Here is a 16,614-nt window from a genome sequence, read left to right on the forward strand (position 1 = left end):
GATAAAGTATTCTTTGCATTGTGCTTCGGTTGTATATTACACACTTTGGCAGATGTAGCAGGTCTTTCGGATATTTCATTCAGAACATTTGCACACCATGCACAGCATGCTTACTGCAAAATTAACATGGTTGTACTGTGTTCTGAGTAGTATGGTACAGCCATTCTGAATATAGATCTACCTTTTAGAACTTCTGGCATTACGTAAAGGTCTAGCATTAATCCTGACTATCAGAATCCCATAAAATGCTTTCATGAGATTTGTTATGGTCTCTTTATTCTTTGTTCCAGGTACTACCTGTGTCTGCAGCTGCGAAATGACATCCTCTCCGGCCGACTGCCCTGTTCTTTTGTCACACACGCTCTGCTGGGCTCCTACACTGTGCAGGCGGAGCTGGGTGACTACGACCAAGAGGACCATGGCTCAGACTACATTAGTGACTTCCGCTTTGCCCCAAACCAGACCCGTGAGCTGGAGGAGAGGGTGATGGAGCTACACAAGACTTACAGGTCAGAAAGAGATATTTCAGCCTTGGGACTTTTGACATTGTATTTTTTTTACAGGGTTCCCACGTTCACGAGAATCATGTAAATATCAGGGATATTTTGTATTTTTTTTTTTTTTTTTTTTTAAGCCTCAAAGTCTAAATTCCTATAGTGAATGCACATTTTTTAAATTATCCTCAGTTTGAAAATATTACATCAGCTAGAAATTACTCTTAATGAGTGCAGTTCCTATATCTTGGAATGCTCATTACATGCTTATTTCTGTAGCTCAAGTGGTAGAGCATGGTACAAACAATGCCCAGGTTATGGGTATTATTCCCCGGCAACACACGAAATTGACAATATTACCTAAAACTTTTAAAACTTTTACCTAGCTGATGTTCAGTCTCTGGTATCTGCTTCAGAAAAGCTTAAGTTAATTCAGTAAATTTTTCCAGTGCATTTGAGCTTGTTAGGAGTTGTGAGAAAACATCTGTTGACAAATACTACCTTACTATTCAGCATCTGTCATTGATGATTTACAGAAGAAAAAAAGTAAGTCATTAACATCTGAGGTGGCATGAGGGTGAGTAAATGATGAGAGAATTTTCATATTTGGGTTAACATCCCTTTAAGTACATTGAAGTTATTTAAGGGGGCAGTATCTTTAAAAATACTGTTTACAGTATATAGTATATGTATGTGTGTGTGTGTGTGTGTGTGTGTGTATATATATATATATATATATATATATATATATATATATATATATATATATATATATATATATATATATACACAGTATATACAGGGTTGGGAGGGTTACTTTTGAAATGTATTCCACTACAGATTACAGAATACATGCTGTAAAATGTAATTTGTAACGTATTCCGTTAGATTACTCAAGGTCAGTAACGTATTCTAAATACTTTGGATTACTTCTTCAGCACTGGTAGATTTTTCACTTGTTTTGACTATAAAAACTTTGCCAGTACAGTAAGACAAAATACACGTTAAAAATACATTTTCTGAAAAACCTAAATATCTTATGTAGTGTTGTTTCTAAAACAAGATAAATCAAATTTATCTTGTTTTAAGGATTTATAGATATTTTTACAGGAAAACAATAAAAAAAGGATTATCAAGAATACGATTTTTTGGGAGTATGGTAACGCCATGCGAAGGGCAGACGTGTGAGAGACAGTTCTGCGCACTTTGCTAATTTTTTTTATCATTTTCATGATATAATCCGGTGAAATTCGATACACCCAGTTACACATTTACTGTTTGAGGTAAACATGGCAAAGAAGTCAAAATCCTCGGGCTCTGGAGACATTAAAAGACACTTACGGGTTCAAGATGAAAGCCCAGACAGGCCTGTGGACCGGGGACTCGATTTGGATGGCGCGGCGGGAGAAGGAATCCAGCATCAACTGTCCAACATGTCAGTGATGTTGACGAAGGTACTTGCAGACTTGGAGGATCTCGCTGTAATATGTCGATCGATTATGGCGATGGAAAAAAATTATCTGAGCTAGTCACAAGAGTGACAGATGTTGAAAAACGAATCGATTATTTGGAGTCATCAGAGAGGGAAAAATATCCGCCCACGACCAAAGTTGATTTGGAACGTGTTCTTGAAAATCTTGAAGATCTTGAGAATAGAAGCCGCAGGAGTAACATTCAAATTGTTGGAATTCCTGAGCATGAGGAGGACAGAGATATGGTGAAATTCCTAGCTGAGCTTTTCCCGAGTCTGCTCGACATAACAGGCCACAAGCTGGAAATCGAGTGAGCTCACAGAGTGGTCCCCAAAGGGTCCCCTACCCTTTTGATGGAAGTGAGCGCAGTCAGGAGGGCAGTCTTCAAAGAGAGTGCCTTAAGCTCAGCTGACTCCAGGGGCTCAAAGGGAGCTCCCTGTAGACCCCGAAGGACCACATAGAGGTCCCACGAGGGGACGAGGCGTGGTCTGGAGGGATTCAACCTCCTAGCACCTCTCAGGAACCTGATGATCAAGTCATGCTTCCCCAAGGACTTACCATCTACTGCATCATGATGTGCCGAAATAACGGCTACATACACCTTAAAGGTGGAGGGGGACAGCCACCCCTCCAGCTTCTCCTGCAGGAAGGAAAGCACCGATCTGACTGTGCATCTCTGGGGGTCATCGTGTCGGGAAGAACACCACTTAGCGAACAGACGGCACTTCAAGGCATACAGGCATCTCGTAGAGGGCGCCCTAGCCTGAGTGATCATGTCTACCACCGTGGGTAGCGTACAAAGAGAGTGCCTCTCACTTTGTATGCTTTGAACGGGGGGGGGGGCTGTCGTGAGGAGCGTGAGATCCGAGAATCATGTCTGGGTGGGCCAGTAGGGTGCTACTAGAATGATCTGCTCCTCGTCCTCCCTGACCTTGCACAGGGTCTGTGCAAGTAGGCTCACAGTATTTGCGAAAAACTACGCATATTTGCGTAGTCCAGGGGGCCAGCTGTGTGCCAGCGCATCTATACTGAGAGGTGCCTCGGTCAGGGCGTACCAAAGTGGGCAGTGGGAGGATTCCCGGGAAGCAAACAGGTCTACCTGTGCTCGACTGAATCGACTCCAATTCATCTGGACCACCTGAGGGTGGAGTCTCCACTCTCCCCTGAGGGTAACCTGATGTGACAGCGCATCCGCTGTGGTGTTGAGGTCGCCCGGGATGTGAGTGGCTCGTAGCGACTTGAGGTGCTGCTGACTCCAGAGGAGGAGACAGCGGGCGAGTTGTGACATGCAACGGGAGCATAGACCGCCTTGATGGTTGATGTACGCTACCGTTGCTGTGTTGTCTGTCCGGACGAACACATGCTTGCCCTGGAACAACGGCCGGAACCTCCGCAGGGCAAGCAGTACTGCCAACAACTCTAGGCTGTTGATGCACCCCAGCCCGTCTCATGACACACCTGGAGACCTGCTCTAGGGGAACCCCTGCGCGTAGAAATGCAAGGTCAGTCCAAGCACTGAAGAGGCGGCGACGGATGTGTCCCACGGCGCCATGCCCATCTCGGGACTCGAGTCTGAAGCCAGTGCTGAAACGGTCTCATATGCATCAACCCGAGCGGTGTGGCCACCGTTGAGGATGCCATATGCCCCAGGAGCCTCTGAAAAAGTTTCAGTGGAACCGCTGTCCTCCGTCTGAAAGCCTTCAGACAGTTCAGCACCGACTGCACGCGCTCGTTCGTGAGGCGCGCTGTCATCGACACTGAGTCCAACTCCAAACCGAGAAAAGAAATGCTCTGAACCAGGGAGAGCTTGCTCTTTTCCCAGTTGACCCGAAGCCCCAGTTGGCTGAGGTGCCGGAGCATGAGGTCCCTGTGTGCGCACAGCAACTCTCGAGAGTGAGCTAGGATTAGCCAGTCATCAAGATAGTTGAGGATGCAGACGTCCACTTCCCTTAGCGGGGCAAGGGCTGCCTCTGAGACCTTCGTGAAGACGTGAGGGGACAAGGACAGACCGAAGGGGAGGACCTTGTACTGCTACGCCTGGCCTTCGAAGGCAAACCGCAGGAAGGGTCTGTGTCGAGTTAAGACCGAGATGTGGAAGTACGTGTCCTTCAGGTCTACTGCCGCGAACCAATCTTGATGCCGATAGAATGCGTTTTTGCATCAGCATCTTGAACGGAAGTCTGTGCAAAGCCCGGTTCAGTACTCGCAGGTCCAGGATTGGTAGCAACCCACCGTGGCTGTAGGCAGTGCCCCAATCCCAGGAACCAATCGTCGAGCCGCGAGGGTTCAGGGGAGAGTGGAGGGTTCCACTCTAGCCCGACACTCGCGGCCGCCCGGGAAAGCATGTCCGTCATTTCCGCGTCGGCCTGGGACTGGCCGACCATTCCCGAAGGAGGAAGCCTAGTCGAAGCCTCTGCGTCCGACTGGACAAGCCCGCTCTCCGATGCTGCACTCGATATCTCGTCTTCTTCCCGGGCTCCGAACAAGAGGTCGAACTTGCCCTGAGACGAGCCGGCGATCTCGTCCGAGCGCCCGACCGGGGTAAGCGAGCGTGCTGGGGAATGGGAGGTCCATGGGGGGATACCCGGTGGAGGTGGTCCCATTGATGTCCCCAAATTGCCCCCAGTGCTAACCGGCACGGCCTCAGGTAGTCCGTAGGTAGAAGGACTGAGGCGGGGAGCCGCTTGGGTGGCTTGCTTTCTTACGAATGCAAGCTGTGACCGCAACATTGCCATGGTCATGTTCTCGCAATGAGGACAAGACCCATCCACGAAAGATGTCTTCAGGTGGGCAGTGCCCAGACACGTAAGACAGCGATCGTGGCCGTCAGAAGTGTAGAGATAACGACCGCAACCAGGAATAACACACAAACAGAAAGGCATCTTTAAAAAGACGTTCCGTGTGTGCTGCTCTTTTAGAAAGAAAATATACTCTTTTAGAATATACTTTTTTTGTTGTTCTGCCGAAGCACCCAGAGGCGTTCTCTGCACTCCACGGGTGCAGAGGGGGAGAAGCCGCTGAAATGCACCGTAGAATCCAGCAGATGAGGTGAATGAACTTCGCGGATGAACTTAGCTTCAATGAATAGAATCGCTCGGCTCCGAAGAGAAAATCTGAATGAGTGGTTGCATACCAGCTCCTTTTATACCCGTATGTCCGGGGGAGTGGCATGCAAATTCTCATTGGCCTTTTTTAAAAAAAAGCAGAGGTGTTTGGGGGTCCCAAGAGTGAACCCTAGTGTCACTACATCGACACAACGTCGAGTGAATGACAGACAGGGAACAAAACTACTGTCACATTGTTGAAAAATGTTGAAGTTAGTTGCATTGCTACTATTTTGTTAGTTTCTTCCAACACTGTACTGCTGTAATAATGGTAAATTCCATCCTGTTTCTCAGGGGAATGACACCTGCAGAGGCAGAAGTGAACTTCCTGGAGAATGCTAAGAAACTCTCCATGTATGGAGTCGACCTGCATCATGCTAAGGTACATCAAAATCACCTGGTTAAAGGTACAGTCTGTAACTATTGTTATGGATGCTACAACAACAAGTTGTGTGTCACAACAAATATGCACTTATATATGTTTGTATTTAGACCTGAAAGTTGCTTAAAGGAGAAGTTTTTTCTCCTTTCCTAGCATAGGAAGTGTTGTTCCCCTTTGACTTGCATTGTATGGATATATTCAAGTGATATCTCCATCAGGATATCTTTGTTTCTTCCGTGGAAGAAAGAAAGTCATATGACTTTGAGAAAGAGTGTGTAAATGATTTGGATTTTTGGATGAACAATTCCTTTAATATGTCAGATTGGAGCAGTGTTTGGGACGCTTAATTGAAAACATCATTATTTTTGAAAATGTATTTCTTGCACCAGTGGTACAGAAATTTAACTTCACCTTTGAACATTCAGGCTTTTCAAAGATCCTGAGTTAACATGTGGCCTTCTTCGTGCAGTGATAGTGGTGTTGCTTTGCTGACCGAGCCATTAGTAACTACCCACTGTATGAAAAGATACTGGCAGTGAGTTATTACCCTTCTGTGGCTTTAAAACATTATTCTGCACTTCTTTCTTCTCTTCCTGAGGCAGGATTCAGAAGGGACTGATATCATGCTGGGTGTGTGTGCCAATGGTCTATTGATTTACCGTGACAGGCTGAGGATCAACCGCTTTGCCTGGCCGAAGATTCTCAAGATCTCCTACAAAAGGAGCAATTTCTACATCAAGATCCGCCCTGGAGAGGTAAACACAGCTTTTAGATGATCTTAGTGCTGAGCCGTGGAAAATCACCAACAATGGCTTAAATATTGGAAAGCATTTGAAAAAAAAAATCTTCTAGAGAAAGTCCTCATTTCAGAATCTTGCTCAGTTTCACATATGTGGAAAAGAGTATTTGAAATGAAAGCAGTTGAAAATTGGCTGGTAAAGGAATAGTTCACCAAAAAATGTTGTTCCAATCACGTATGACTCTTCAGTGGAGCATAAAAGGAAATGTTACGCAGTATGTTCACTCTTCCCTTTTTTTTAATACAGTGAACATGGATGGGGACTAGGGAAAGTCGTGGTCACCATTCACTTGCATTGCATGGAAAAGGGCAGCTTGGAAATTCTGTTAGATAACTCCTTTTCTGTTCCATGCAAGAAAGAATGGCATACAGGATTGGAATGACATAAGTAGGCAAATTAGTTTCATTTTTGGGTGACTATCGCTTTAAGCTAATATTTGATGGCTTCTAAGAGAGCTCAGTCGCTTGCACACTCCTGTTTGGTCATATCATCAATCATTTGTGGCCCTGAGATTTCTATTCACTAGATTTTAAGTAAATCACTTTATATGCTTGCCAATAGAACAGTCACTTGAATCTGCATGGAAAAGGGGGAAATGAATGGATAGCCAGAGGTCCTGGACCAGGGGTACTCAGTAGGTGGAATCCGGTCTGGATCTGGACCAAAGGAAAATTGTACTAATTATCTGACACCTGACACCAAGTAATTGTGTAAGCATATGAGCTTCGGCCCTTTGTAGGAGCGTGCAGCCTCGTCACGATTCTGATGCTGGGGATCATGATGTTATGTCTCTCGCTGCATCTGTTGCATATCTCAGCCTATGAGTGGTCGAGAAGCTTGGTTGACGTGTCGTTGGAAAGCTTGGAGTCTCAGCTTTAAAGACATATAAGATTTGTAGATCATCATCAGAGGACGCCACCATCGTTTGCAGATGATGTGGAGATCATTAAGTTTTCCTGTTGCACCGCTTTTTTGCTCTGGACTTCAGCGACATAATGGTTGATTATTTACTCATGCAAGCTCACAGAAAGCTGGGAATAGGCTCATTTGAAAGAAAACAAGCAAAGGTGAGAATTGATATAGCGTTTTTGCCTAATTGGGGCTTACAGAAGCAGTGATCAGAGCAGAAATGAGACGTTTGAATTTTTTTCAGAGATCAAGGAATGTCCATCTCCAAGTAAAGAATTTCTCACTGGATCGATGATACGGTCACCCTGGCTTATGAGTTGCAGGGTGTGATTTGCCCAATTGGTGTTAAAGTACACTCAACTAGAGGCGTGGCCTCTTCATGGGCATGGACAAACAGTGTGTCCTTACAAGACTTATGTTTTGCAGCAGGATGGTTTTCTCAAAACAAGTCCTCTATGTCTAGAGTGCTTGCTATTTTATTTGCCAAATATATACTTATGCCCCTCTTTTTAAGTATGGGCTCCCTGTCACTTCACACAACCGCCTGCATTCAGACCATTATGTTCCCAAAGTTACAGGCACTTCATTATAAATAAACTTCCTTTCTGACTGGGTTTGTGACGGGGTTAATCCATACTATATGACCATAGTTCATATAGCTGGACGGCAACCGACATGAGTATGCTGCAAGTGAATGACCCTCATGGTCAGCCAGGAGGGGAACACTCAGAATATATATATGAACTATGGTCATGTTTCCTCTCTGGAAGGTTATGTCGTGTAGTGTGGCATGATGGGACTCTGTTCCCCATATGCGTCAGCTTAGTGACGCAAGGTCAAGCGTACTGAGTCGTAAGGGAACATCTCTGTTATGTACGTAACCTTGGTTCGCTGAGACGATGGGAATGAGACATTGCATAAGCTGGCCGCACTACAAGACTCAGAGTTCTTTGAGGTGCAAGCGATGCGCTCTTTGTACCTCAGTCAGAAAATTCGGAGGAATGGTGTTTGCACGCTTTTATAGCAGACAGCTTCGCGTCTAAAAGGGCGGGGCTCAAACACCGTGGCCAATATTACAATTGCTGTTATTGTAGAGAGGTTTCAACTAGGTCATGTTGAAGGACACTCCCCATATGCGTCAACTTAGTGACGCGTGTCTCATTCCCCTCATCTTAGGGAACCGAGGTTACGTACGTAACCGAGACGTTTCACTCTGTTCCTCACACAATGCTATCGTATGGTTAGGATTGGAATTATTATAGTGCTTTTGTATTATTTTTATTTTAAATAAATGATTGTGACTGTACTTTTATCTGATTGTTATGTCTTTAACATTGTTGAGAATTGGTTAGGTTTAGGCATAATGGTGGGGTCGGGTGCTTAAAAATATCTAAAAATTGTGTAATGTAAATTTAAATTATTGTTACTAAATTTACCCAACCCCATCCCTAAACCTAACCAATTATCAACTATGTTAAACATGAAACCTCATATATGATCGATATCATTGATAATTGGTTAGGTTCAGGAATGGGGTTGGTTAAGGGATCTAAATTAATCGGCATGATCATGTAATGTAACCACACTAATATATTTATAAGTATAATGAAACATATTGCGGTTAAATACAATATCTGAAGATTGGCAGTGACGCCTCCCTTTTAGACTGCCCTCTGTGTGCGTCGGATACAGACACCAGAGGGTGCTTTTGGCATCTGTAGATTGATGCGCTGGGCTCTTGCACAAGCGGCAGTATTTGACACCTCAGGAGTGAGAACGGGTTGGGCAAGTTATAAAAACTATTCAAAACAATATACATAATTTCCTAGCCATATAACTACTGACACCATGTAAGTTACATATTATTATCCGGACCTTTGCTGGGAAGGAAATGTAGACACCAGACCTCTTGGAATTTTAATTGAGTACCCCTGTCCTAGACTCTGTAGAATTCTGCATTCTGATTGGTGGATTTGGCCCTCTCTCCCAGCCTGGCCATCCTGCTATTGAACACGGGCCCATGTGGGTCCACAGAGCAACTGGCTCAGTGGACATCTTTCTACACAGTGAGTCAGTTGAGAGAGCCACATAACGAGCTCCTTCAACTTTGCTGCTGCTGCTGCTGTGGCAGTGCCCAGAATAGGAACCAAATGGACCAATATAGAGTGCTTAAATGCCGGGATCATACTTATATCCGAAAAATGGATGCTTTACTTCCCCCAAGAGAAGCTTAGGGCAGGAACCTCTCTCTCGTCATTAGACTGGAGATGAAGAAAAAGATTAAGTATAATTAGATCCTGCGGCAGCTCAGAACTAACGCTGTTGCAAAAGCGAAGGTTTTCCTAGGAGTTGGTAATGGCTTATTTTATGGCTTATGAAGGGTATTTTTAGTTTATTGCAACTGCATTTATCAAAGGCCTTTTTCCCTTGCCAAAAAGAAGTGAAGTTTTTTAGTCTGATCTGTTCTTCCTCTTGTTTTACCCCACAGTACGAGCAGTTTGAGAGCACCATTGGCTTCAAGCTCCCCAACCACAGATCTGCTAAGAGACTATGGAAGGTCTGCATCGAACACCACACCTTTTTCAGGTGAACTGGATGGACCAGTTTAATTCTGCTTTTCTGTATTTCATAGTAGTCTGTTTCATAGTCTGATGTAGTCATAGTCTGTCACGATACCACAATTTCAGTAGTCGGTACCAATACCAGTAATATTTCACGATTCTCGATATCAATTTCGATACCACAGCAAAAATAGATACTATGCTACACTTTTTTTTTTTTTTATATTTTTTTTTTGCCTATTTAAAAAGATAAATATCCATTTAAATAACAAATTAAAACAACTGCATGTTTCCTTCAAGTATTTTTCAGTTGAGTAAACATTACTTCAATTTTTATTTATTTCTTTATTTTATTTATATTTTTTTATTTGGCCCTATGAAACATTGTATTTTATCCCCAAATCCTGTATTTTCCATTTTATTTCCATTTGTAATTCCATTTTAACTTCAGCATTGAAATGGTGTCTAATCAAATTAATTCATAAAATTTTAAAGGGATAGTTCACCCAGAAATGAAAATTCTCTCATTATTTACTCACCCTCATGATATCCCAGGTGTGTATAACTTTCTATCTTCACCAGAACACATTTAAAGAAAAACAGAAAAATATCTTAGCTCAGTAGGTCTTTAAAATGCAAGTGAATGGAGATTTCTCATTTGAAGCGCCACAAATCACAGACAGTCAGCATAAACTTCATCCATATGACACCAGCTGTTAAATGAACGTCTTCTAAAGTGACACGATCGCCTTTGGTGCGAAAAAGATAAATATTTAAGTTTTTTTTTTTTTTTAACTATATATCATGCTTCCAGTGAGCAGTGGTACACGCGTGTAATGTAATCGCATTGGCATTTGAAACATGCGAGAACTAACGCAAGTGCTTCACAGACGGAAGAGCAGCGCTGTTTACAAGTGAGAAGGACAAACGCTGTACAATATCTTGGTTGGTTTTGGTTAAGATCTGTAATGATCTTTTTTTTACTCACAATGGTGCATTCATGTGCTCATCCTGGATGTCTCAACCGAGTGGAGAACGTGAGATTACATCTGTATCCATGGCAACGCGAATACCTCACACAAGAGACCACTTGGACTCCACCCTCCATTTTTGTTTGCACCAAAAGCGATCATGTTGCATTAATTTAACCGCTGGAGTCGTATCGATGACGTTTATGCTGACTGTCTGTGATTTTTGGAGCTTCAAAAGAGAAATCTCCATTCACTTACATTTTAAAGATCTACTGAGCTAAGACATTTTTCTCTTTTTCTTCAAATGTGTTCTGGTGAAGTTAGAAAGTCATACACACCTGGAATATCATGAGGGTGAGTAAATAATGAGAATTTTCATTTTTGGGTGAACTATCCCTTTAATAAAATGAAAATAGAACAATTGCTTTTTAACACACCATTGCATTTTTTTAAATCAGATAAAGTGATTCTGTAAAGATCCTCAGAGTATAATCAAAAAGAAAAAAAAAAAAAACTGGTCTTATTTTTTTGTCAAATAAAGTGCTGCACAACAGAGCATTACAGTATAAATGAAAACATTGATAAATACATTTATTCAGTACAACAGCACTCTTGTTTGTGAGATATTGCTTAAACATTATTATTAAAATTATTATTATTATTGTGAATATACATTACAGTGAATATTACATTTTACTATACATAAAAATTTTTCTTTCTTATTTTGGCATGAAGGCTTTTCAGTTTGTGTGTGTTTTTTAAAGTAGCTCCACACCTTTGGATAAGCAGTAGTTTAAATGGCCCAGGATGGTTATTAAAGCATAAATGCTGCAATTTAATTATATAAACATGGTCTGCAGGCACTATGCACTTCTCAGTGAATAAGCGCTCTGTTTTGTCATCTGTTACAACATGCACAGACTGCGTGATGCTCTTAATTTGATTTCAGCATATGATTGGCTTCACATATCCACTGTAAAGCTCACAGCACATGCAGACAGTATATTTATTTAATTAAATTGCATATTCTAAATAGATCAATTGCATATTTTTTCCCCCCAAATATGTTACATTTGTGTGTGAGCATTTGAAAGCAGTCTTGTATTAGTCAGACAGCATGTGGGTATCGAATTGAGTCAGTGGTCGTTACTACCAGTAGGATACTGCAGAAAAAAGCTTTAATAAGATATTTTTTTTAATTTTAGTATTGACTTGGTACTGAAGTACCGCTACTTTTGACATCCTTCGTCTGATGCATATTGCTTACAAAACTGGAAAGTACTTTTTATACAAGACAAGCTAGACTCTGATTGACTGACTCAACTTCCCAGAGTATGCAGACGTTTTTTTTTTTTTTCTTTTTTTTTGGTGAGTCCTCCTGAAAACAAAGTCCGAGCTGATACAATGAGCAGTTTTGAAAAATAACTAATCACTGGATTTGCCAGAGTTGGCCAGATTAGAGCATTATATCTGTGAAAGATATTCATTGTTTTGTTTGAAGCACTAGTAGAAAGTTAACTTGATATTCTTAAGCATAACTATTACGCTTTGTTTTCTGAGTTCTTTCTGTGAACAGTTGCCCTAAACAGCATGGAAAAACAAAACAAACTGGTTGGTTGCCTCACATGTCGGTCAGACATTATTCTAAGGAATAAGCTGCAATGTGGACCAGACCTTTTTATTCAAAGTTTTGACCATTTTGCTATAAATCTAGCTTTACCTTCTTTCAAATAATCTCAGTCCTTTGTGTCATGACATCCTTCCAATGCCCGATAGTCATGCTGCCCACTTTAAGTGTGTGAGAAAGCTCAGGTGTGAGTAACCTTGTTTGTAAGATCAAAGACAACTAATGCCATATCCTCCCTCGCTCCAGGTGTGGCGTGTCTCTCTAGGTGCTTGTCATTTTTTCATCCTATGTTCAGACTTGTGTCTCTATGCTTATATTTAATGGTGCTTGTTTTGTTCTAAACTCCAAACTCCAGGTATTAGCATGAGACATATTTCTGTTCCTATGTAGGAATGTTGCGTTGCTCAATGGCTCCAGCCACTTATTTTCCCTCATTCATCACTTTAATTTCCCTGTTTTCAAATATAATGTGTGAATTGATTACTGTGAAATACATTCTTGATTAGTCTACAAATAATGATTATTTTGATATTTAATTAATTATTGCAATTATTGCTTCGATAGATTTTATTCCTGTATTTTATTAAATCATTTTATTAAAAAAAAATATATATAAAAATGATTGTTTTCTATACAATGTGTACAAAACGGTTTTAAAAATAAATGTTATTATATAAATTGAATGTAGTTTTCCAAAACATTTGCATGTCCTCAGTTTGGAAACAGCAGGACAATTTAATCCATTCATTTTTTAAATAAAATGAAGAAAAACAATACCACAATTTAAGTGTTAAATGGTAACATGTAGAATGTTGTAATATCTTTATTCTATAAATATAAGGGTATCAGTTAGTACAGATACTACAGTTTACCTAAATTTGATGTCTAAAACCAATGTTTATCAAACGGTACAGTTTAATCAAAATTATTGAGAGGTCAGTTTAATTGATGTGGATGCATGCGCACTCGCTTGCTCAGTGAAGTTTAACGGAGATTCGCTTGTGGTAAAGACAAAAAGATTTGTGAAATGGAAATATACACCTGATTTTTAACTCATATCATTTATACATTATAATTTATAAAATATAGAAAATACCAGTAAAATGTCAATTACGTGCTGAAGAGAAACAACTTTTAAGCATATTAAACAGCACAAGCACTGATGCCAGAATGATCACACAGTTAATTTGGCAAAAGGGACGAAAGTTCTGCTGCTTGAATTGGTCTGTGCTTGCCGAAATTTGAATCGCTGCCCCAGTGGCTGAAGCTGTATGTGTTGTTAAACATTTGGGCATGTTCACCACAGAGTGATGCCAAAAGCGTATTGTATTTTTTATTTGTATATGATGTAATACACTAATATTACAAAAGTTGTAATCCTAGAGCCAATAGGCCTCTAAATTGCACTCCCCATTGATTATGTGAACGTGATTACTTTCTGGTTTCCACAGGATCAGAACTCATGTCTCCGAGATCTGTAGTTGTAGATGGAAATATAATGATGATTGGAATGATGCAGAAATGTCTGATTGTAGATGGTGATGGTCAGTAATTCAGCAGCAGTATGGGCTTGATTAGAGGGTACATTAACTTTTGAGTACTGCATGACGAGACTATCCTGTTTGATCATGTTGACCTCGTGTAGCACCATTTCAGTGAAAAGTGTCTATAGTGACTTGGGAGTGAGCTCTTTTGACTTGAGCCCTGGCAAGCACTTAGAGCACCCTGGCATCATGGCAGCAAGTTTCCAATGGAAGGCACCATTTCAGACAATATAAAAATCTACTTGTTTCATTGTTGTCTTTCTTTCAATAAAAAAAGCACTTCCCAGATTAGAGGGGGATACCATCTTGTTGTTGTTCTTGATGCAGATATTTCATTGAGGTCAATTAAAACCACTTAAACGTAATGTTTTCTTACACTGATCTGTTTTAGGCTTGTGTCTCCAGAACCTCCACCAAAGGGCTTTCTGGTAATGGGTTCAAAGTTCAGATACAGCGGGAGAACCCAGACCCAGACACAACAGGCCAGCGCTCTCATTGACCGCCCTGCTCCCCACTTTGAGCGCTCTACTAGCAAGAGATACCTCCTTTCTCGCAGTCTAGATGGAGGTTGGAATGTTTAATTTTCTTCTGCTTTGCATTTCGCTGTTTCTTTTTTCTTTTTTCTTTTTTTTTTTTGCTACATTTCTTTTAAAAGTTGACAAAATCATCATTTAGCAGGTATACTGTACATAGAGTATTTAAAATGTACAGTCTTTCTCTTTAATACCAAAAATATTGACGTGGCATCTTGCACAAAATTAATGTCCAATAAAATGCTTTCTAGGTGCAATAGCAAGTAGCAAATCTTGGTTCACAGCTCTGATGTAAACCGAAGCCTTTTCGCTATTGTGTATTTAAAAAATCGACAAGCCCTCTTCTCACCCCAAATATCCCCCCAATGCCAAACTTGAAAGAAAACTGGTCAGGTCATTTCATGGGGTCATTAAGGATATTTAGACATTTTTACGGGAAAACAACAAAATACTGATTAAGAATTAGATTTCTTTGCTGTATAGTAATGCAAGTCGTTATGCTATTGATTGTCTCACTAGCATAAAAGGTTTAGAGATATCCATTACTGTCCATTATCATTTGTTTTACGTTTCTAGGATTTACTCAGTTTACTTTTATGGAGAGGTTTTAGTTCTGGGTCAGTTCTAATGAGAGTCCTGAATGGTCCACTAATGTGTGTCCAGCAGAATTCTCTCCGGTCTCAACGCTAGGTGAGATCCATGATGGTCTATCGCAGAAGAGTGAGAGTGAGCAGCCACAGTGTCTGTCTGGAGACGAAGCTGAGCCTGACCTCAGTCTGGATCAAGACCAGGATCAGGACCAGGATCAGGACCAGGATCAAGACCAGAGCAGGAGTGAGGAGATGGTCACAACCCCTACCAGGAAAAAAGACTTTAAGGTAATATGGTAGTCCTTCACAGAAATCACCACATTTAATGTCATTTTTATCTTCTCAAATTTACCTTTACAAAAGTCCACATTTGATTGCAACTGGTTTTCAAATACTTTTCATTTTGAACAATACACAGGATCTATTGTTTGATAATTTGAAACCTAACAAATGCATTTTGGTGAAATGTTTTATCTAAAAGTTGTGCTAGATTTATTCTATATTTCATTAAAATAAATGCCACTTTGTTTAATATTTTGTTCTACAATGCCAAGTCAAATACTTACAACTTAGAATTAGAACTCCAAATACTTTTTCTGGGGCCAATATGGGCTACATTTTCTTTTATCCCATTAGTATTAGCATTTCCCTTTTTTTCTTCTTTTTTCTGGATTTTATTTTTATTTTTATTGAATCTTCAGTGCTATTAAAAAAAAGGCACTGATTATTGCACACTGCCCTTGAAAACTCTTGCACAGAGCTACTCATAGCTTTAAGATGTTACTGCAGAACACTATTAACCAAACTGACACACACCTCAATGCCTGTCCACACCAATGGCTCTCTGAATTAGCCAAAGTGGAAACATCCGTCTTACTTCAGACTTATTTCAGCATCTAACTGGAATGCAGACTAACTTCTCAAACTTTTTTCTTTTACCCTGCTGTCATATCTGCCTCTTACTCACTCTCTAATGCTGTACATTTCTGATTATGTAACTTTTACAAGACACAATTCATAAAACAGCTTTCTGATCTATCTTCTCTCTTAAACACTTCCCTGGATAAAGGAGGACGCAGGTGTGGCTGTTGATAATAAACAGGAGGTATTTCAAAGCATCAATGTCTGTGGTTCTTTGTATGCTATGCATTTCCTGTTTGATGCAAACAGGTGTTCTACATAAGGTTATTGTGCACATTTGCATTCTTTAGCTATTTTTGAGAAATGTGTAATTTGTCATGTTGACTGTCTTTTTGCTTCATACTGTAGTTGGCACTTTGAAGTGTTTGGTGCTTTGATTCTTCTTTAATCTCCTTAAAAATGTGTTGAAGCATTAAAGATTAGGGTTAGGATTCCAATCTGACAGGTCGCAGTGCTCTTATGCTTTGATTTTTTTTTTTCGTCATAAAAATGAAAATGCCTGTTTGCATAAAACAGCACAAGCAAACAACCTCAATCAACCTCCATCCTCCAATCCATTCTTTCAAGATCAGTTGAACTTTATACTTTAGCTCATAACTGTAGTATATTGGATGATTTATAGAGATGAATACCTCTGTGTTTACATGGACTTTCGTCATGGATGATTGTTCTGTATGATATTACAGATATGTGTGTTTTAGGGATG

General features: G+C 40.7%; 1 protein-coding gene across 4 annotated transcripts in view; it reads left to right on the forward strand.

The window, feature by feature from the left end:
* LOC127428167 (band 4.1-like protein 1) overlaps positions 1-16,614 on the forward strand; it is a 151,950-nt gene that overhangs the window by 102,062 nt on the left and 33,274 nt on the right. For 3 of the 4 annotated variants that reach the window (XM_051676312.1, XM_051676314.1, XM_051676315.1), the window contains exons 7-13: positions 291-509; positions 5,365-5,452; positions 6,055-6,207; positions 9,650-9,747; positions 14,256-14,431; positions 15,061-15,275; positions 16,057-16,092. In XM_051676312.1, the coding sequence (XP_051532272.1) occupies positions 291-509; positions 5,365-5,452; positions 6,055-6,207; positions 9,650-9,747; positions 14,256-14,431; positions 15,061-15,275; positions 16,057-16,092 (985 nt within the window). The remainder of the gene's footprint in view (positions 1-290; positions 510-5,364; positions 5,453-6,054; positions 6,208-9,649; positions 9,748-14,255; positions 14,432-15,060; positions 15,276-16,056; positions 16,093-16,614) is intronic. The other variant, XM_051676313.1, reaches the window with a different exon arrangement.

Source organism: Myxocyprinus asiaticus, chromosome 37 (genome assembly GCF_019703515.2).
Source record: "Myxocyprinus asiaticus isolate MX2 ecotype Aquarium Trade chromosome 37, UBuf_Myxa_2, whole genome shotgun sequence".
Taxonomy (NCBI): domain Eukaryota; kingdom Metazoa; phylum Chordata; class Actinopteri; order Cypriniformes; family Catostomidae; genus Myxocyprinus; species Myxocyprinus asiaticus.